Genomic DNA, 20,565 nt, shown 5'->3' with positions numbered 1-20,565 from the left:
TACATGGTCAACGGACACATGTATAAGTTGGGGTACTACCTCACAGACGGTATATATCCAAAATGATCAACATTTATCCAATCTATCACCCTCCCTCAAACTCCTCAACAAGAGTTATTTGCTAAAGTTCAAGAAGCAACCCGAAAAGATGTGGAGCGGGCTTTTGGAGTATTGCAAGCTCGATTTGCGATTGTGAGAAACCCGGTAAAAACATTGGATAGAGCAAAGATAGGGAAGATTATGAGAGCATGTATCATACTCCACAATATGATTGTCGAAGATGAACGGGATGGATACTTTCCTATTGATATATCTGAATTTGAAGAAGGAGACGTCCCCAGATGTTCACAGGTGGAAACCGAGATGCCAACTAATATGAATAATATATTTCCCACGCGGAATGATCTACGTGATAGGTAAACGCATGAACGATTGAAAAATGATTTAATTCAAAATATTTGGAATAAATTTGGTGATGAAGATTAGGAATTTTTCTATATTTATGTTAAATAATTGTTTTTATCTTTAATTGTTGTATTTTTATGTTTAATTAATGTATTTTATGTTTAATTATTGTATTTTATGTTAATTTATGGTATTTATTCATCTAATATATGAAAAACTTATTTCACTAAAAAACCATTTTTTAATTCCTAAGGATTCTAATTTTGGGATCATCATTGTACATACATTTTTCACAAGAGTCCTTAACTATTCAAAAAAAAAAAAAAATTACTAATCTAATCCTAAGGACTCCACAATGGGTATCACCCAATGTCTTCGATCCTATAGCACTGTTGTTTAGGCTTTTTGTCTGTCAACCTTCATGTGTGTTATGTAATTATAGGTGAACCAAGTACTTAGAATATGCTAATCATTGCTCAGATATGGCTTAATTAGTCTTTGATCGTGATTTTACTTTTGGGGCATTGTGAATTCTGACTTTTTACATGGATGATAACTGGTATAGAGGTAGTGTTATTAAGTGCCTTATCTTGTGTCTGCCTCTCATTTCTTCTATCTTAAGAACTGATCATAATAACTAACTGCTTTCAGATTTTCTCAGTTTGAAAAGTGTGGTATGATAAAAGTTCGATGGTCTCAAAGTTCATTGACTTGATGTTCGGTGTTTTAAGCTTCTCCAAATTGGCATTTCCCTAGTGGCTCAAAATTTGAAGTTGTCTTTGTATCGACGCAAGCTATAGTTTGGTAACATCTGATTATAAAAATCTCTTTTAGCATTTAAATATTTGTTTGTGTTTGAGCAGACAAAGGTCCATGCCTCGTGCAGAACGACCACCACTACGAATGCTTGGAAGACACTGATATACATGAAACAAGAGAGAAGCCTCACTCACGGGAACTGTTTTGAACCTCCAGTAGAAACTAGCCACATGTCCAGCTTGTGTGTTTATATACACCCGTCTTTGGCTCGCTTTAGTATATCATTCTGATACGCCATGGCGAAAGCAACAGAGCAGAAGAAAAACTCTATAACAGTGGGAGAGACGAAGCTTGACATACGCGATGTGGTCACCACAACATACGACGAGGATAACCGTCACGGAGGCACACGCAATGACGTGGCAATGGTTGTGCTACGAGCCATGTGCATGGCCCTATCAGCTGTGTCTTTGTTGTTAATGGTGACAGCCTGTGAGACTAGCATGACAACTCTCTACGGTTTCGAGTTTCAGCTCCACGCCGTTTGGTCTCTCTCAGATTCCCTCATGTAAGCCAATTTTCATAATCGCAAATGAATACTTAATACATTACATATAATTGACTGGTTGTTAATGTTACAGATATCTAGTGGTGGTTACATCAGCGACGGTTATTTACTCATTACTGCAACTTGTTTTAAGTGGGACCAGACTAATGAGAAAAACACATGTTGTTCCGACAAGAACACAAGCATGGTTTTGTTTCGTTGCAGATCAGATACTGGGATGCGCGATGGTGAGTGGAGGATCAGCGGCTTTAGGAGTGACGAATATGAACAGAACAGGAATCAGACACATGCCTCTTCCAAATTTCTGCAAGTCTCTTGGTTTCTTCTGTGACCATCTCGCAATCTCCGTCGTCTTCGCCTTGTTCGCGTTTCTCCTCCTCGCCGCTTCTTCTATTCTCGACGTTCTCCGTCTCTCAGGCGACTGCTAGAGAATTATTACTGTTTTACCCTTTAGCGTCTGATGTTTTTACGAGTGTTTTCTTTTTGATATTTTTGTTTGTTTTTTGGTTGATGTCAGTGAATCTTCCAGTTCCAACGTTTTGAATTTTGTTGACTAAGTCCTATATAAACGACAAAAACGCTTCAAAGAAAAACTTTATTACCTTTCTTGGTAACTTCGACACACAGTCACACTCTCTTGGTATATATAGCAAATGAACAACAGAACACACATGTAGAGTTTTCATATGGAAGGCTCATGAATGGAATCGAATATTCCTAAGACTCTGCTTAATGATGATCCCCAAACTTCTACGTTAAACGATTCATTAAGTATTGTTATTACTATGTCATAAAAGTGTCACGTTCTTTTTTTAAGTATCGATATTTAACCATACAACTAACTATTTAGATAAAAAAATAAAACGTAACCAAATAGCCTTCCATTAAATGATATTCATACAGATTGGATAAACAATTACAACGAAACGGGACCAAACTCCAAACAAAGCAACATATCAATCGAGAGACAAAGAAATCATACACAGAAATATAAATCAAGAATCATCGCATTTTATATGCTTAGAAGTCAGATGCAAGAGGCACATGTTCGGAAGATGACATGAAAACATTTCCGTAGATAAGTCCAGCGAGTCCACCACCGATGAGTGGTCCCACCCAGTAGACCCAGTGACCAGAGAAGTCTCCAGCTGCAACAGCTGGTCCAAAGGAACGTGCTGGGTTCATGGATCCACCGGAGAATGGACCAGCAGCGAGGATGTTGGCACCGACGATGAGACCAATGGCGAGAGGAGCGATGGTTCCAAGAGATCCTTTCTTGGGATCAGCGGCGGTGGCGTAGACGGTGTAGACCAAAGCGAAGGTGATGATGATCTCCATCACTACTCCTTCTATCGCTCCTAGTCCAGCCGCAACGCTGTGAGTTGGAACCGCCTGCGTTTTAGAATAGTTCAGGGCGTTTGTTTCATTAGTTCATTTGAATTAGACATAAACTTACAATATTATATAACTTCAACTTTAACAAATCTTATGTCTCGTATCTAGTTAACATAAAAGACAGAAATGAACAAACAAAAACTATTAAAAAACATGGAGATGAATTTTTTGACCTCGTAAACTACTATATATCTTATGCCCTTCTTATGTTGTAACCTAGTTTATATTTGATTAATATCTATCTTCCAAGACCGTAGACTATGATTTTTAAAATGTAGACCAACAAAGCTATATATTATAGTATGACATAACTTTTTGTTTCCGAAAGGTTGATTTTGCTAAAAGTCAATAGAGATTTAATTGATTTAATTTCTTCTTTCCTTGTAAGTGAAAAGATGATTTTTGGTATATGTAGGTTCTATTAATAGAACAAAATTTATTATATTAGTAAGGACGTTATGATGAGGACATACCAATCCACCGGTGACGAACTTAAGAAGGAAGCAAGCGGCGGTGGAGCCGAGAAGCTGAGCAATCCAGTAGAAAACTCCGGTGATGAGTGTGATTTGACCACCGAGAGCAAGTCCAAAAGTGACGGCTGGGTTCACATGGCCACCGGAGATGTTGGCTCCGATTGCAACCGCCACGAAGAGGGCGAAACCATGACACACAGCGATGGCAACAAGCCCCGACGTATCAAGAGCCGCATCTGACGTCAGCTTCCCTATATACATAAATATGACACATTCATTAAGTATAATGGACCCATTGTTACAGATTATGAAAGACTATTTAGATATGTTTATAAGTTACGAACCGTAGGCAATGGCGGAACCAACACCAGCGAAAACAAAGAGCAAAGTGGAGATGAACTCAGCGAGGTATGCTTTTAGAGAAGCCAAGCTAAAAGAATCATCAAAAGAACCAAAAGCAATTCCTGCCATTGTTTTAGATGAGGAATGAAAAAGTGTATGAAAGTTTTATTTTGCTTTATGAAGAAGATGATAGTCTTTGGCATGCCAATCTCTTTTTATATAGGAGTCTCCTCATGTATCCATGCATAAAATATTTTTAAACTAACCTTAGTAATTAGGAGTTTATTTTTCTTGTTGGTTGGACACAAATTATTAAATGATTTCATGTGTGGTTCCATTTTACTCTATAGCTATTCGTGAACTGTGTTAGGATTTAGGAAGTTGCCTAAAAGGACTAAAATAAGGAAATTTACATGTAACGGAACACTCTAGAGAAAAGCAAGATAATATATATATACCACACACGTAGGTATAGTAATGCTTTTACTATATGTAATCTAGTCGTGGTTACGAAGTTCTCACCATCTAAATTACAGGGTAACACTAGTACGACAAAAAAAAGTGAATATTATTCAAATAATGATTTCTATTGATTAATGTTTCATTAGTTAAAACAAAACTATATAGGAAAACTCTCAAAATACCAATTTTGTGTTTTGATTTTCAAAATACCATCAAGGTTGTTTTTCAAATTCCTACATTTCAAATTTACGAAGATTTTTTCTTCTAAATTGACCAAGGGGTTTTGAATCAGTTAGCAACTCTCCCTAAAGTTATGTAGATTCTTATTAGATTTAAATTTCTGTCTAGTTTAAAAATTTATAAATGATGTGAATCATCTGATACTTCGGACACACAAATTATATTTGTAACATCCAAGTTATGATATATGAAAAGGTTTAAGAAAATTGATTTGGCTACCTATGTTATCAAAGTTGAGTTACTTTTTCCGTTACATATCCGTTTAAAATTTCAGAGTTAAGCATGCTTAGACTGGAATAGTGAAATGATGTGTGACCTATCGGAAAGTGATTCGCGATACCGTGCAAGTGAAGTTAAAGCACAGAAAAAGTTCATATGATGATTGTAGGGTCAGTAAACAATGATTTCGAGCCTTAGAAATTTTACATACCGACCGTCAAATGGAATGGAGCCCACAAATTGAGAGAGCGGACGTGATGACCCATCAACCGTGGACGGTCGGGGCGTTATAATATTATTGATAGTTTCCTTATAAACTTTGAGCTATATATCGCTTTTTGTTATATAAGTAAACTAGGATAAGACCCGCGCCTTGCGCGGGATTAAGTTATTATTTTTATTATATTTTGGAGAATGAAACAATAGTTTGGCTTCATTTGGATTACGGGTGTTCAATCCAGATATCGGGTTGGTTTCGGTTCGGTTCAGTTTTTTTCGGTATTTGGTTAGTAAAATATAACTACTATTCTAAATCCATATTTACTTTGACTTTAGTCTTTCACATACTTTTGAAAGATTTCAACTGGACGACTAAATTGATCAGCCAATCTTGTTGCTTTAAATCATTAGTGTTTATATATATATATATATATATTATTTAGTTTGAATATTTATTAAATAAAAATTCATATGCGTTATATTTTATGATTATTTGTAACTTATTATAACAAAAAAATAATCTATTGATCACAAAATTTTCAGAGTGGGAATATTCAAATTTCTAATAATATATAGACGTTTTGAAAAATTCAAATATAACATATAAGAAAAAATATAAATGTTTTTATTATATATTTAATGTGATTTTTTAATATCTTTCAATAATATAAAATTAAAAAAAAAGAACTAAGATACCAAAATTGTTATCAAATATTTATTATTCATAATAATTAATTTTCATATATACGTTAATCATATTAGGTAATTTCGTAGCTTCTAATAAAGGAAAGTGCAAAAAAAATTTTGGTAGATTATTTATCAATTCGATAGTTAGTTTAATAAAAATATAATGTAAGTCAAGATGGACCAACCTATTTTTCTAAGAATAGTATATTTTATATAGTCATTTATTAAATGAGAATTTATAATCATACAGTTTTATGATCATTCATATCATTTTATAACTGAATATTTAAATCATCGATAACAAAATTTTCAATGTGAAATCGTTAATAAGTTTATAATTTATAAATGTTTTTGAAAATTCATTGAAAGTTTAAATATTAAAATATTTATGTAATCTTATGGTATATAGTATAATCTATATATATATATATATATATAAATATATATGTTTTATTATTAAATGATATTTTTTACTCATATGGTTTTAAAATAATGTGTATCTTCTTATAATATTAAATAAAAGTTCATATTAATATAATTTTATGATCATTTGTAACTTATTATGACAAAAAGAATAATCTATTGATCACAAAATTTTCAGAGTGGGGATCTTCAAATTTCTAATAATTTATAGACGTTTTGAAAAATTCAAAATATAACATATAAGAAAAATTAAAAATGTTTTTATTATATATTTAATGTGATTTTTAAATATATTTTAATAATATAAAATTAAAAAAAGAACTAAGATACAAAAGTTGTTATCAAATATTTATTATTCATTATAATTAATTTTCATATATACGTTAATCATATTAGGTAATTTCGTAGCTTTTATTTAAGGAAAGTGCAAAAAAAATTTTGGTAGATTATTTATCAATTCGATAGTTAGTTTAATAAAAAATATAATATAAGTCAAGATGGACCAACCTATTTTTCTAAGAATAGTATATTTTATATAGTTATTTATTAAATAAGAATTTATAATCATACGGTTCTATGATCGTTCATATCGTTTTATAACAAAATATTTAAATCATCGATAACAAAATTTTCAATCTGAAATCTTTAATAAGTTTATAATTTATAAATGTTCTTGAAAATTCATTGAAAGTTTTAATATTAAAATATTTATGTAATCTTATGGTATATAGTGTTTAATATATATATATATATATTTATTTATTTTATTATTAAATGATATTTTTTACTCATATGGTTTTAAAATCATGTGTATCTTCTTATAATAAAAATGTTAAACCATTGATCATTAATTTTTAACATAATAATTTTAATAGTTGTAGTCATTTATTGTCGTTTTTAAAAATTTAAAATATAACATATACGAAAAAATCTAAATTTTATTTTTATAGCTAATTTGATTGTTTAATTTATTTTAATAATATAAAATTAAACAAAAAAATGATGGAGGAGATATACATTGTTATCAAATCTTTATTATTAAACTCATTAATTGTCATATATATATTAGTCATTTATGGTAATTCCGTAGGTTTTATTTAAGGAAAGAAAATATCATATCATATCATTATATCATATAGTTTGATCAACTTATGTATCTAACAACATATAAAAATCGAATGTGGACCTACTTATTTTTCAATTGAATGTAATTGACTACCTAATTGAGTGCCACCTATGCATTGGGGCCTCTTTTAATTAATACAAAATTGAGGTTACATCTTTTCAAATGTTCCTCAATTAATATATAAGGGATATTGTTTGGCAACATTTTGTATAGAGTGGCTTTAATTATGTTTAAAAACATAGTCCGCTATTTGGATCGGAGTTTTTATTCAGGATCCGATATTCAAATGAGCAAAAATGGAAACTTTGAAGTGATTGAAATAAGGATGGTGGTGTGATAGACCCAAAAGATAGAGGAGTTTCAAAATTCAAAAAAAAAGGGGATAAAACATAAAGATGAGATTAGAGTGACAAGAAAACAAATGGATATGAACAAGAAAAACTAAGGAGGGACAAGCGTGAGCTGTAATCAATGTGTATGGCTGATAGACCGGCCAAAATATGAGGTGGTTGCATGTGACATGATCTTTTTTTGAAGATGTGACTCGTTTATGAATATATTCCATTGCACAATTTTATATTAATTAGGCCTCCAGTATTCACCCTTCTACGAACATTCTCCATCATACTCATTGATTCATCTTGTACATTGTTACTCTTATTGAATCCAGTGCTACCTAGATACCTTTGGTGTCTAACAATCAGCAAACTTTAAATATGTTCAGTTTTATAATTTATTATAATAACTAGAAAGGCAGTTTTTTTAAAAAGGTTTTTCAGAACCAAACATTATGTTGAGATGGGAATGACATGTGTTGATGTTTAATTTCTAGTCTATATGTTAAGGCTCTTACTAATTCAAGAAACTGAATACATATTTACAAGGTTCGTTACTGCCAGCCTGCCACCTTATCAAATACACCAAGAGTCGTTTCGATGGGATCATTATTATCTTAATTAACTATATCTATATATTAAGCTCTGTTAGTTGAATGATAACTCATTTAAACATGCATAATTATATAATACTTTAGTTAGTTGTGATAAGATAAGCCGGTGGAACTATACCAATCTTAAGAGTTTAATAAGCTTGATTTTCGTTGTCATGTTGCCTCCATGCCCAAGCATCTTTCCAATTTTAGATCTGTTTGACTTGATAATTAGCACATTTATTAATGAAAAGCCGAGAATAAAGCTGCTTTTAACCTATGATTAACCACGTTTAAACGAAAATGTATATGTATTAATTTAAAAACCTTTTAAATTTGACTGTAAAAAGGTACAACGTTGTAGCTAGGTTAATTGAAGATTAAGACAAACCAAACCGAAGACGCTTATTTAGTTTTCACAAGATGCCCGGTACGGATTTACAGTCCGGTTCACTTCTCAAAGCCATTGATGTTGTATCACCACATAGATGTTGTTCTTACAATTGTTTAAGATGAATCTGAAAAAGGTATCAATGAATAAATAAAACTCTTACATCAACTTTAGAAGATATATAAAATGTTAACTGTCAATTTTGACTGATTAATTGGTTTTGGATTATAAGTCTATGATAAACCTAATTTAACATACAATATCACGTTAATTAGAGAAAAAGTGACGTAAATCACGTTAATTAAACTCGGCAAAAAGCCTTTAAATGTACTGTATTACTCACTATGTTCCTAAATGTTCCATGTTTTGGAAAAAAATATTTGTTTCAAAAAAATGTATATTCTATGTTTTCTATGAAAAAATTGCAAACTTAAAAAAAAAATTGGTTTTATTAGATTACTATTGGTTAAAAGTTGTTGAAAATTAAAAATTAAAGAAAACGATAAATTTATTATAGCCATTTAATGCGTTTTTTTAATATATGTGAAAACTCTAAAAAGTATATTTTTTAGGAACTGAGGGAGTATTTACTTACTTGATAATAAACCTTTAAATATTTATCATTTTTTCTCATTTTTCTGTGGGATACAAAATTATAACTAATTAATTACATTGAGAAAAACCACTATCCCAATATAAACGAATTTAAAGTTATGTTGGAATCCCAGTTTTTTTAAAAAAAATTATGGAGTTATGGGAGTTTATACATTAATGGTTAGGAAAAAAATTGACTGCGGTTTCTAAAATTACATTGAAAATGTAAGAAACACACCATTTCTTACGATTTTGAATTTTGTAACTAATTGACTGAATCTCGCGAATTTATGGATATTTTGTGATGGGATAATAAATGATTGTTTAAAGAATCACAATTGATGAATTTAAACATACATATAAGAAAAAATTGCGTTTTAGATAAGTGATAACAATTAAAAAGAACATAAAAGACACAGGTAATCATGTAACTAATATTGTTTCTAACAAAATGTGAATATTAAAAGAAATTTGTTAAACTGATTTTCTTTTCCTTTCTTAGCCTAGATATTTTCTTGTTATTTTTTCTCTTATTTTCTCATGGAATCTTTTCATGATATTCTTCCAGTTGCTCATCGATGTGATTGTTCACGAGTCAGAAAATCTTGTGGCTTTCTTTCTTTTAGAACAATTTCAACAATTGCTTCATTGCTTGCAACTTGAACTGCACAAATTTTGCTATATAACATACGATTGTATCAGTCACAAACATCATTAAATACTAAATCCACTCACGCCATCACTCATTAATGTCTGTTCAACTAATACAATGTCAATTTCTTTTGTTTAAATCTGTTATATATTTAGTAAACTATTTGTCTATTTTATTTTATTTGAATAACTTGTTCTTTTATAAATTATCTTTTAATTTATCATTTAATTAGTTATAAGGTTTTGTATGACATCATTGCAAACACATGAGTAGTCTATTTGGTTACCTAAATTGAGGCAGCAAGCATTGAGAAAGTAGCAGGTATTCTTTATCTTCATCAGATTGACTTTTTGCTGAATCCACTGGAGAATGTCATAGTCAATTTCTTTTTGACCTTTTTTGCAGATTATTCGTAAGAAGTACCATATTCTTCTATGTTGAAGTTGGACGCAACAAAAAAATTTCAGCTCCTCGGCAAACCTATCATCTTTTCTATCTGAAACAAATTTAGAGACAGCCGTTGATACAATTTGTTTGAACTGCTTGCTCAGCTCCACAGTCACAGTTTCTTCATTTTTTTTTGTGTCTGAATCAGAGGAAAAGAAAATAAAGAAAAGCAATTGAAAATGCTTTATACATTATACAATTTTAATGAAAGGACTTCAATTCTCAATTTTACCTAGAGAAGAATTTTCCCACTATGCTATTGATGTAATGAGTTACTACATCGGATATATATATATATATTCGTATCAGTTAAATTAAATTATATACCATATAAAAACATAAATATGTTAATTTTAAAATTTTCATTGAAAGTTTTTTGAGACCTTAAATATTTTAATATCGAAATTTGCATTAAAAAAATTTTACATTGAAAATTTTGTGATTAATGATTTAATTTTTTGTTACAGCAAATATACATTGTCAATAAAATCATATTAGTAAGAAATTTCGATAATAAATATTTATACTAAAATATAATATATACTATTGAAATTTAAATATATACCAAATAAAATAAATAAAAAAAATATTTTGATTTATTTACCAAAACATTTATCGTAAATAAACAAGACATGTTGTTTGTTATTTATGTGATTATTCTAATTTAATTATATATATATAATACCTAAACAAACACAAAATAAATAATAATATATAAAAATCATTTTATACATAGCGCAGATATTAACCAAGTATATGTTTATTTGTGAAAAGGTACCAAGAACGTTGTAGATCGTTTATTGAAGACCAAGACAACCAAACCGAAGACACTTATTTTGTTAACACAAGATGACCGGTACAACTTAACAGCTTGGTTTTCTTCTCAAAGCTGTAAGAGTTCATACAATGCACACACACAAACACTGATCTATGAAGTCATAGATAACAAACAGAGGAGAGAGACATGTTGGGACTCAGGACTGTGAAGAAAGCTTGAGACTTGAGACTCTGGTCGGTTCGATGTTTCTTCTTAGTCTCTATGTCCTCCAGGAAAGGGTATGGAAGCACAGCAACGGTAATAGCCGCTCTGGTCAAACACAAAACGCTGAGAGAGATGAACTTCTTGGATACGATACTCTCCCCAATCTTCGGTTCCAAACTGTTTATGTATCTCTCTTGCATCAAACGTATCCATCTTCTTTCTCTTGTCCTTTCTGAGACCACATAATGTTATTCAGATAATCAGACTCTTGCAACATTGTTTTCTTTATCAGAAGTTGGGATAGAGAATAATCAATCACCTTTTCCTATGCCTTGCATTCATCACGGTCGCATGCAGCTACTCAAAAAGATGTTAGCCAAAAAAAATAGTGTTATTTCAACAATCTCACTATAAGTAATAAAACTCAGAAAGCTATTACCTTCAAGCTTTGGTTTGCATCTTTTTCAAGAACAAGTCCAGCTTTCACAAATGCATCAGTGATAACTTCTGAACTTGCGGTTAAGAAAAAACAAAAGCAAATACGCAAAAACTCTAAATTAACATTAACACTGAAAGCTAGGATACTACAAGCACGTAAAAGCCGTCCTTCATCACCAATTTCTTCAACGGGAATGTAGAGCACACGAGCCTTAGCTAATGATCCTCTCATACAATCCTTAACAAGACAACGAAACAACAGATGCGTGAACCAACCATTAGGTAAATAGAACTGTAAAGCAAAGCCAAGGAACGTATCATTATCTCACCAGTCCTTTAAGTCTAATGAACAATGGCCTGTTATCCAAAGCATCCATCACACTAGGAGATATACTCTGTAAACAAAACACCCAATGTCATGAAGCATTCATAAAACGAATGAACACAATCTCTTTACCTTCAGAACATCACGAGCCGCATTGACTCGATCTTTGTTCCATAGCTTTAGCATAAGCACAGTCAAGTGAAAAGTACTCGGCTTAATGAAAATGGACTTTTCAATTCCCAACTCTGCCAATGTATATAATCTGGTTTCATCCACTGGCTGGACGTCTTGTTTATCACCAGCTAGGCTATTGTTTCCGAGAATAGAGTTCTGAAAATTGACTAGCTTTGCCACTAACTCAGGGTGTATGGCTAATGGAAGTGATACAAAGTGTGAGTAGTCAAGGGTTGGACTCTTTACAACCTATATAATGTGAATTCCAATGAGCACAATCTAAAAGACAAGTTCAATATTTAAAGATCAAATGGTGGAAATGATAAGGAACCTCATGGATAATGGTAGCTATTCTTTCTGAAGCTTTGGTCACACAGTCCACTGAACCACCTTCAATGACTGCAAAGAGAAACAAAAAAAGGTTAAGGGTATAGACACCAGGTTGTAAAATTCAAAAAAAAATCTTACTGATGTGATCTTCGTTTCTTGATGATGGGAAAATGATCTTCACTCCCATCTCCTCTTCAATTTTCATCTGTGTAGTCCCTCTTTTTTTTTTTGCAAAGTTCGCAAACAGATTAGCACTAAAGTAAACCTCCACAAGTGTATATAATTAACAAAACATAGCTCTTACTCTTTCCCTTTGATGAACTTCATCAAAGAAGCTCCAACCTGCAGACAAATCACACAAAGTCAGACAAAATCAGTTTAAAACAAAAGAGGTAACAGGAAACATCATGACCTCAAGAGAAACTGAATGCTTTGCACTTGAAACAACTGGTGCTCTCTCAGAAACACCACTTGGTTTGCTACACTGACCTTCTGCTGCTTCTGTTTCAACATGAGAGAATCCATGTAAGATATTAAAAAAAAAAAAGCTATTAAATGATTAAACTACTAAAGTATAACCTGAATCAACAACGGAAGAGGAGTGAGTGGAGATGGGTCTCCATACTAAATTCACCATATTTTCCTTCTTGCTTCCTCCATCCATTGCAGAGTTCCTCCTAAAAAAGCTCATGATCCTGAAACGTTCCTGCAACGTCAAACATCAATTCAATGCTATGAAGAGAAGAGAAGACAAAATGAGTTTGTTTTTTTATATCAAAAAAAAAAAAGTAGCTTACTTGCTTCGATTTAAGACATCTACTAGTAAACCCAACTACACGATCAATCCTAAGATTCCAAAAAGAAACGATATGAAACATAAACAGAGATGATAAAGATTCGATTTTTATCACAACCGAACCTGAAGAAGAGAGACCTGCAAGTTAACATCTGTCTTTCCTCCGCCTCCTCACCCGTGCCGATGTTTTAATTTTTCTTCTTCAGGCAACGTTTTTTTTTTAAATTATCACTAATAGCCCCATAACTTCTAAGAGATTATAGTTTTTACCCCATAGTTTTGAAATGACTGTTATGATCTTAAAAGTATGCTTTGCTCAAATTATTCATACAAAGCTGCTTCTCAATCTCACCTCTACTGTGTTCCTTGTTGTTGTTGAGATTGTGACATTCAACAACGGTTAGAGTATTGAACCGATGCTGGTTCATTAACTCTTGGTACAAGATTAGAGAAAGCGATAACCGGGTGGTTACTGGACTCAGCTCATTCCTTTGTACTGGTCTCCTCTATATAACTGAGAGAAAGTAGAAGTTCATCATCATGAGAAGTCAAGAGAAAGAGCCATACGCTAGAATCAGAGAGAGATAGAAGAAGAATAGATCAAGAGTTTGGGAGTGATTGTATAAATCTCTTTGATCATCATTCTTTGTACAATCTCTTGGAGTGATTTAGTGAAATCGTTTGCTTGTGCCGTCAAGCACCCGGACGTACGGATTCACATTGAATTCCGAACTGGACAAACAATCTATGTGTCTTTTCTTTTTTGATTCTTTGAGTTCTTGGTTGCAAATGAGAGCGTGAGAAGTGTGAGGTTAAACGTTTAGATAGTGGATCGTATCGATTGATTACGAGCTCAAGATACAGATTAGGAAGCAGAGATCGATTTATTAGAGTTGTAAACATGATTAAGATTTGATAGAGAACCTAGTCGAAGAGGTAAAGATCAACCCAGTAAGATATGAAATTCTTTTGTTTATTTTGAAATAGCAAACCATATTATGATGTTTAAATCACACATATATTACATATGCTGCTGCAATTACACACACTCACACTCCCACTAAAATATTTCATATGTTGACATTACCACTGATCACAGTTTTGACATAGATGGTCTTGTTCGTTTTGTTAACTATTTTTGAATTTTTGTTACAAATGAAGAAATTTCATTTAAACATGTCAAATTTTTATGGTTAATATGTAAATAAACACTTCCGAAATATAATAGTAAATATGATTAATGAAATAGTAAAAAAGAGTGAGAAAATGAAGCGAAAAGATACAATAAAACACTTCAAAATAAGTAATTTATGTTTTGTACTTTTGTAATAAATGAAGCGAAAAGATACAATAAAACACCAACGTATTAGATTTTATTTTTGAACATTAATATTTTATAATTACGAAAATAAAATATATAAATTTGATATAATTTTATTATATTTAGCTCAATATAGTAATTTTCTTTTAATATGATTGATTATGATTATATAATAGATAAAATATTATATAATTTTTTTATTTTTCATTTTATAAACGAAAACTGAATATATTAATGTATAATAATTAATTTCAAAATTAGTGAAAATATTTAAATATAATTCAAAAATGAAGAACTTGTAAAAATATTTAAAACATATTTGTTAGAATTTTAAAATAAATATATTTATTTTTAAAATGAAAAGATATCAAAAGATATTATGATTAAAATATTTTAAAGATTCTATGTATTATTAGTCTTAATAAAATGCATTTAATATGATTTCTAAGTAATGATCCAAATTAAAAAATCACACATGAAAGAAGTCATGACTTCTATTTTAATATGTAAGATGTATTATAAAATATACTTTGTTCTTGATTACAAATCTAAAGGTTTTTTATTTTTTTGTTTCTTTTGCAATAAAAGTTCTACGAACTATCTATTCTAACATCTCTTTTATACATTTCAATAAATTCATTAGAGTTCAAATCCACTTGTTTGGATTCTCTTTCATGAACCATATGAATGGAAGTAGCCGCTCGAGTCAAACCATGATCGTTTTGAGATTTTGAAAGGAACAACCATGCACCATCTTATTTGATCACTGTAGGTTTTTCAGTTTCTGATAGGAGATTTATAAACTATTTACCGTCAAGTGTGACTTTGCATCTTCGTTAGCAAGTTTATCATGCACAAATGCATCGATCCTAACATCTAGTTAGAGAGTTTAAATAATTTGAAATCTCTTGCGCGTAAATACGATTATATAAGCTCATGTAATTGGACGTAACAGTTTAAATATCAACGTCCATCTTAAAGACTTAAACCAACACACAAGAGTAATAAAAACAAGCTCTTAGAGAAATTAGGATACGACATGCCCTTAGCAGATGGCCTTCATCCCCAACTTCTTCAACAGGTGCACACAGAGCACACGCTAGTTTCGTCTAAAGATCCATCCATACAAATCCTTAACATGAGAAAAATACGCAAACCAAATCATTGTGGATAAAGTCAAGTTTTATGTTTCAAGCCCGTAGAAATATTGTAGTAACGTAAAGCTAAGGATGTTCCATCTTACCAATCCTTAAAGTCGCATGAAAACGAATGCTTGAAAAAATCTGTTTTCACATGATTATCATCCGATCACACACACAACACAAGCATAATCCAAATCAAATCCAAAAGCACTCGAGGAGAATCAAGAAAGATAGAGAGAGAGACTTAAATAATACTCAAAGCGCACTTTGCCGGCGTTCAAGACTTTTTACGTTAAGCTCTTTTTATTTTCATTAAACATCTAAATAAGCGTAAAGAAGTTGCAAGAGGATTGGTCAATGACCCCATCAAATTCTTACTGTCCCACCTATACCCACAGAAAACTTGTAAGAGCATGTTTATCGGTATGTTCTAAACACAAGTTACTAAAATTAAAACAATCAAAAAAATGAAAAGTTAAGAAAGAGAAAATTGAAAAGTTCTTAGAGCAGCTCCATTAATCCATTTAAAAATTGAAGAGGGTATCTAAATATATAAAGAAAAAAAAATAAAAGAAATTAAAGAAAGAGAAAGTTCTGATTTTGGTACACTTAAACCTCTAAATGCATCTTTTTCACATGTCATTACCTAACTAATCTAATAATATAATTTAAATTAAAACTTAAATATTTAATTTAATACTATTATTTTGTTTATAAAAACCTCTTTTTTACAAATTCACCAATAAAATATCTCTTAATTAAGCTATTTTAAGAATCGGCTCCAATACTGAAACACATGTGTCACGTATTTATTGGTTCTCTTTTATAAAGAAAAATGAAAAGTAAATACATTAGTATAATATTAAGAGTCGTAGTTTGAAAAACCAGGCTCCTATGTAACGGACATTAAGCATATTCAGGAGAGCACCGTAGCCTATTAGTTAAGGTTTAAAGGTTTATACACCTAGGTCTGAGGTTCGAATCTCGGACTATGCAAATTTGTTGCAGATTACAGGAAATCCAGATTTCAAGTCTCGGAGAGAGCGCTTTATCAAAAACATTTATACAGCGTGGATCTTCATAGGGCGGCTCAAGTGATGCAATTAGGCGTAGGTCTTCATAACGCATGTAGTATTGTCGGTAGTCAGATCGTCTATGTAATCTTTTTCATATCGTAATTGTAATATCATAATAAATCGGCGTTACAAAAAAAAAAAACATATTCAGTGCAACTTAATCAATGTCAGGACTCAGGTACTAATTCTAACTCTTAGCTTTACATTAATCAATGATTATACGCATGCGTTTCTTTTCCGTGCCGTTGAACTCAATGCTTTTGTAAATAAATAATCAAATTAATGTAAAGGTAATTTTTTTCTGCACCATTTTGCGCCTTACGCATCTCCTTGTATAAGAAACCAAACCACCACATGAAAACAACACCCGAGGACATTCGTTAACCACAAAACAAACAGAGAAACAATGTCTGAGTTTCTCCCGGAAGTGTTGGCCGTTGAGATACTCGCAAGGCTATCAATAAAGGATCTGTCTCGATGCAGATGCGTATGCAAGACATGGAGATCTCTCATCAACCACCGTGGCTTCGCCGAAAGGTACCTAGACATTTCTCCGGTGAGGTTCGTATCGTTTTACGACAAGGGTTTCTACTTGCTTGACGTAGAAGGCAAAAATTTAGTCATCCAAAATCCACAGAAGCTTGAGCTTCCTTTGGACGAGTCCATGATCGATGAATCCACATGTGTACTTCATTGTCATGGGACGTTGTGTGTGACCTTGAAGAATTACACATCAATCGTGTGGAATCCATATTCCAACCAATTCAAGATCGTACCAAATCCCGGTATATACCGTGATTCAAATATCCTTGGTTTCGGTTATGATCCGGTTTCCAACGATTACAAACTCGTAACGTTTATCGACCCGATTGGTTCCTCCACGGCACAGATTTTTGAATTCAGAACCGGTTCTTGGAGAGAGTGCGTACCAAGTCCTTATCCTGATTGGCATTACAGAGAGAGAATAGGAACATTCTTGGATCAGTACCTCTATTGGATTGCGTACCGGTCTAATGTGGACCGGTTCATCCTATGCTTTAATCTCTCAACCTATGAATACCAGAAATTAGCTCTCCCGGTTTACAAAGAAGGTGTCACGTGTTCTTGGTTAGGCGTTACAAAAAAAAAACCTTTGCGTTATAGAGTATGTAACGTGCGAGAAGGAGATTCGGGTTTCGGTTATGGATAAAACCGGATCATGGAACAAAATTATAAGCCTTTCAATGTTGGACTTTATCGATGTGCAAGATCGTAAATGCGATTATCAAGTCGAGTTCGTGTCGTTTACGAAAAATAACGACTTATTCTTAACGTTCACTGGGTACAGCGATGATTTCGAGACGGGAGCTGAAGATCGTGAGAAGAAGAAGATGTTCTTATACAAAACCGTTGATAATACAATCAAACAAGTCCGGTTATGTAACTCTTTACCCGGGTTTCAGTTTCTTGGTGAATATGTGGAGACTCTTGTGATTGTTGATCGTATATTTATTTGAACCAAGAAAAGAACATTAGCTTTGCTCATTATGAGAACATATAATTAGCTTTGTGTTGCACTACTACACGGATAAAACCTATTAAAATGGCAACTAGAGAAAGTGAGAAACTTATACGTCTACGTAATGTAATGTACATGTTTTCTCGAAATGGTCCAATTTAATGATCCACATGCAAGAACCGGTTTCAATTGAGTCCACGCAAGACAAATTTCATGCCACAGCAAATTGCAAGGATAGGATATCTTTAACAGTTCTCCACGAATTCAGATTTAACAGTTCCACAGTAAAGCCCTTTTCCCTGAAAATAACACTGAACCGGGAAGCATCTTGAAGACACTTACCATCAGCTACATCATAAAGAAATTCCCCTATTGAACACCACTAGAAAAGAGAAACCAAGCCTACCGCGATTGAACCAAGTGGCATATAGAACTGAACATAAAGAGAGTATCCACAAGAAGAATGGAAACTCATGACGGAGACAATACGAACATGAGAGAGCTTAGACACAGAAGGAGTGGTCTCAATGTATTCAACTCTCTTCTGTGCAAGCCAATGTAAAGCCTTGACCAGCAGCAGAGTGACAACCAAAGGAAGAAACTAATTAGAGAATTCCTGTCGAAAGATAGCGATGACGAAGAGAATCTCAAAAACTTGTTCAGTCAAGCTCTTGACTTCACTTCTGCTTCCCTAAGGCTTAGGGCATAAAAGCGATCCAAAGAGACGAGTTTCAACAAGTGCCAGAGACAGACCATTAGCACCAACCATAGATTGAGCAGAACCAATCTGCTCTTGTCGTGAAGTCTTCCAATTTAAGAAGTAAGACCACATTTCTTTAGCTCTTTACCTAATTTAGCACTCTCTTTTATGTTTTTCTTTTTTGCTCAGGAATTTACAAGATTATGACATTAATCAATTGGAGTTATAAAGCACTTTCGATGAAATATAATATGCAAAGAACAAAAGAAATGCTTGTTAAAAGTGTAAAATGATATTCAACCAAGCTCAAAACATTTATAAGCAAAAGGAAACAAAACCACAAAACATGATATAAATGTATTCAGACTCTCAAACTAGATATAGCCAAAAAATACTAAGTTTTACTTCTTCCTCTATGCTGATGCTGATGCCGCCTTGTTCCTGGGCTTGGCTTCAGTACCTGGATGTGACAATTTAAAATGTAAAAAACCCCAATTTTTGACTGAAACAAAACTTCTAAAACCAATCGAAGTCAATGCAAGATAAAATTACCTTCTCTAAAACCAGTCTTGAACCGGCGGGGAACATTTTTGAGATATCTCATCCTACCAGTTCCAGTAGTCTTCCTCCTGATCGCCTTCACACTCCAATTATCTACAGACATGGGAATATATCAGACTTCAAATGAACATACACTTCTCTCAATTCAAACGATTATTATAATTACACAACAAACTAATTGTGTCTAGACTTAAACGAGAACATATACAGTTACATTGAAGGGAATTATTACAACTACACGACAAATCAACCGAACAGATGATAAGGTTGCTACACTTTTAATTAATTCATGTGAGAAAAGTAAACAAGAACTAAGCAAAAATGGGGTCTTACAGGTTCTCTTGCGAGCGGCAGGGTAAGCGCAGGCGGAGCAGCGACTCTTCTGGATGTGAAAGCTACGACGACCGCATCTCACACACAGAGTGTGACTCTTGTTCCTCCTCTTTCCGAAACTCCCTGTTCCCTTTGTCTGTAATACCCCCAAAAAAATGAACATCAGACAATGGTTTTCAACGGTTAATCAAAGATGCGGAGAGCTTAGGATAGAGAGATCACCATTGTCGCAGCGAATTGCAGAAACCCTAGGATCCGGCTTCACTTTTATATGATAACTCACCTATGCTTCCAAGTGATATAATGGGCCTACGTAAATGAGCCTCATTACAGTCGTAGTGTCTTTTTTTTGCCCATTGTTAAGCTTCTAATTGGTTTGCGAAATGTTGAACTAGAGCTTGATTACAATCTTATATATTAAAACAGAAGTCACAACCTTGATTCATGTGTGATTTTTTTTTAAAATGGACCCTCACTAAAAATCAGTTATCATTCATTTATTACTAATAATATGAATTAATAATATATCATTCCTAATATAACAACGACTCCTAAAAAC

The 20,565-nt window shown here is 32.5% G+C and overlaps 4 protein-coding genes and 1 pseudogene across 8 annotated transcripts; 2 read left to right on the top strand and 3 right to left on the bottom strand.

The window, feature by feature from the left end:
• The first annotated feature begins 1,385 nt into the window (after nucleotides 1–1,385).
• LOC106444045 (CASP-like protein 3A1) lies at nucleotides 1,386–2,851 on the top strand. Its single transcript, XM_013885579.3, has 2 exons — nucleotides 1,386–1,732; nucleotides 1,806–2,851. The coding sequence occupies exons 1-2, from the start codon at nucleotides 1,461–1,463 to the stop codon at nucleotides 2,158–2,160; spliced, it is 627 nt and encodes a 208-aa protein (XP_013741033.1). The 5' UTR covers nucleotides 1,386–1,460; the 3' UTR covers nucleotides 2,161–2,851.
• LOC106439438 (aquaporin TIP2-1-like) lies at nucleotides 2,592–4,255 on the bottom strand. The gene is made up of 3 exons (XM_013880880.3): nucleotides 3,945–4,255; nucleotides 3,601–3,851; nucleotides 2,592–3,124 (listed from the first exon to the last, which is right to left on the bottom strand). The coding sequence occupies exons 1-3, from the start codon at nucleotides 4,069–4,071 to the stop codon at nucleotides 2,753–2,755; spliced, it is 750 nt and encodes a 249-aa protein (XP_013736334.2). The 5' UTR covers nucleotides 4,072–4,255; the 3' UTR covers nucleotides 2,592–2,752.
• Nucleotides 4,256–11,103: 6,848 nt separating this feature from the next.
• Nucleotides 11,104–13,598, bottom strand: LOC106439436 (activating signal cointegrator 1 complex subunit 1). 5 transcript variants are annotated; one of them, XM_048776473.1, is made up of 13 exons: nucleotides 13,499–13,598; nucleotides 13,377–13,425; nucleotides 13,159–13,285; nucleotides 12,992–13,080; nucleotides 12,884–12,921; nucleotides 12,718–12,797; nucleotides 12,581–12,648; nucleotides 12,208–12,498; nucleotides 12,080–12,145; nucleotides 11,898–11,988; nucleotides 11,752–11,819; nucleotides 11,632–11,669; nucleotides 11,104–11,544 (listed from the first exon to the last, which is right to left on the bottom strand). In XM_048776473.1, the coding sequence occupies exons 1-13, from the start codon at nucleotides 13,525–13,527 to the stop codon at nucleotides 11,361–11,363; spliced, it is 1,218 nt and encodes a 405-aa protein (XP_048632430.1). In that variant the 5' UTR covers nucleotides 13,528–13,598; the 3' UTR covers nucleotides 11,104–11,360. The 5 variants fall into 5 exon arrangements, with proteins under 5 accessions (XP_048632430.1, XP_048632431.1, XP_048632434.1 ...); XM_048776474.1 differs by having other exon boundaries at nucleotides 13,514–13,582; XM_048776477.1 differs by lacking the exon at nucleotides 13,377–13,425 and having other exon boundaries at nucleotides 13,499–13,564.
• A 3,626-nt stretch (nucleotides 13,599–17,224) lies between these two features.
• LOC106444044 lies at nucleotides 17,225–18,438 on the top strand (annotated as a pseudogene).
• An 891-nt stretch (nucleotides 18,439–19,329) lies between these two features.
• LOC106444043 (60S ribosomal protein L37-2) lies at nucleotides 19,330–20,355 on the bottom strand. The gene is made up of 4 exons (XM_013885576.3): nucleotides 20,229–20,355; nucleotides 20,007–20,142; nucleotides 19,665–19,766; nucleotides 19,330–19,572 (listed from the first exon to the last, which is right to left on the bottom strand). Exons 1-4 carry the CDS (start codon nucleotides 20,229–20,231, stop codon nucleotides 19,526–19,528), a joined length of 288 nt encoding a protein of 95 aa, XP_013741030.2. The 5' UTR covers nucleotides 20,232–20,355; the 3' UTR covers nucleotides 19,330–19,525.
• Between the last annotated feature and the right edge of the window lie 210 nt (nucleotides 20,356–20,565).

The sequence above is a fragment of the Brassica napus genome, chromosome A3 (genome assembly GCF_020379485.1).
Source record: "Brassica napus cultivar Da-Ae chromosome A3, Da-Ae, whole genome shotgun sequence".
NCBI classification, from domain to species: Eukaryota; Viridiplantae; Streptophyta; class Magnoliopsida; order Brassicales; family Brassicaceae; genus Brassica; species Brassica napus.
The sequence above is the reverse complement of the archived record's forward strand: the minus strand, read 5'-3'. Positions and strand labels throughout refer to the sequence as shown.

Bases quoted from the DNA above. Each gene is read 5' to 3' on its own strand.
- LOC106444045 (XM_013885579.3), top strand. From the start codon at position 1,461: ATGGCGAAAGCAACAGAGCAGAAGAAAAACTCTATAACAGTGGGAGAG. The intron at 1,733-1,805 runs GTAAGCCAATTT...TTAATGTTACAG, and splicing joins TCTCTCTCAGATTCCCTCAT to ATATCTAGTGGTGGTTACAT.
- LOC106439438 (XM_013880880.3), bottom strand. From the start codon at position 4,071: ATGGCAGGAATTGCTTTTGGTTCTTTTGATGATTCTTTTAGCTTGGCT. The intron at 3,852-3,944 runs GTTCGTAACTTA...TTATGTATATAG, and splicing joins TGGTTCCGCCATTGCCTACG to GGAAGCTGACGTCAGATGCG. The intron at 3,125-3,600 runs GTATGTCCTCAT...TCTAAAACGCAG, and splicing joins AGTTCGTCACCGGTGGATTG to GCGGTTCCAACTCACAGCGT.
- LOC106439436 (XM_048776473.1), bottom strand. From the start codon at position 13,527: ATGTTAACTTGCAGGTCTCTCTTCTTCAG. The intron at 13,426-13,498 runs GTTCGGTTGTGA...TTGGAATCTTAG, and splicing joins TGCAGGTCTCTCTTCTTCAG to GATTGATCGTGTAGTTGGGT. The intron at 11,545-11,631 runs GTGATTGATTAT...ATGTGGTCTCAG, and splicing joins AATGCAAGGCATAGGAAAAG to AAAGGACAAGAGAAAGAAGA.
- LOC106444043 (XM_013885576.3), bottom strand. The intron at 19,767-20,006 runs GTAAGACCCCAT...CCATGTCTGTAG, and splicing joins TGCCGCTCGCAAGAGAACCT to ATAATTGGAGTGTGAAGGCG. The intron at 19,573-19,664 runs GTAATTTTATCT...TGTCACATCCAG, and splicing joins CAAGACTGGTTTTAGAGAAG to GTACTGAAGCCAAGCCCAGG.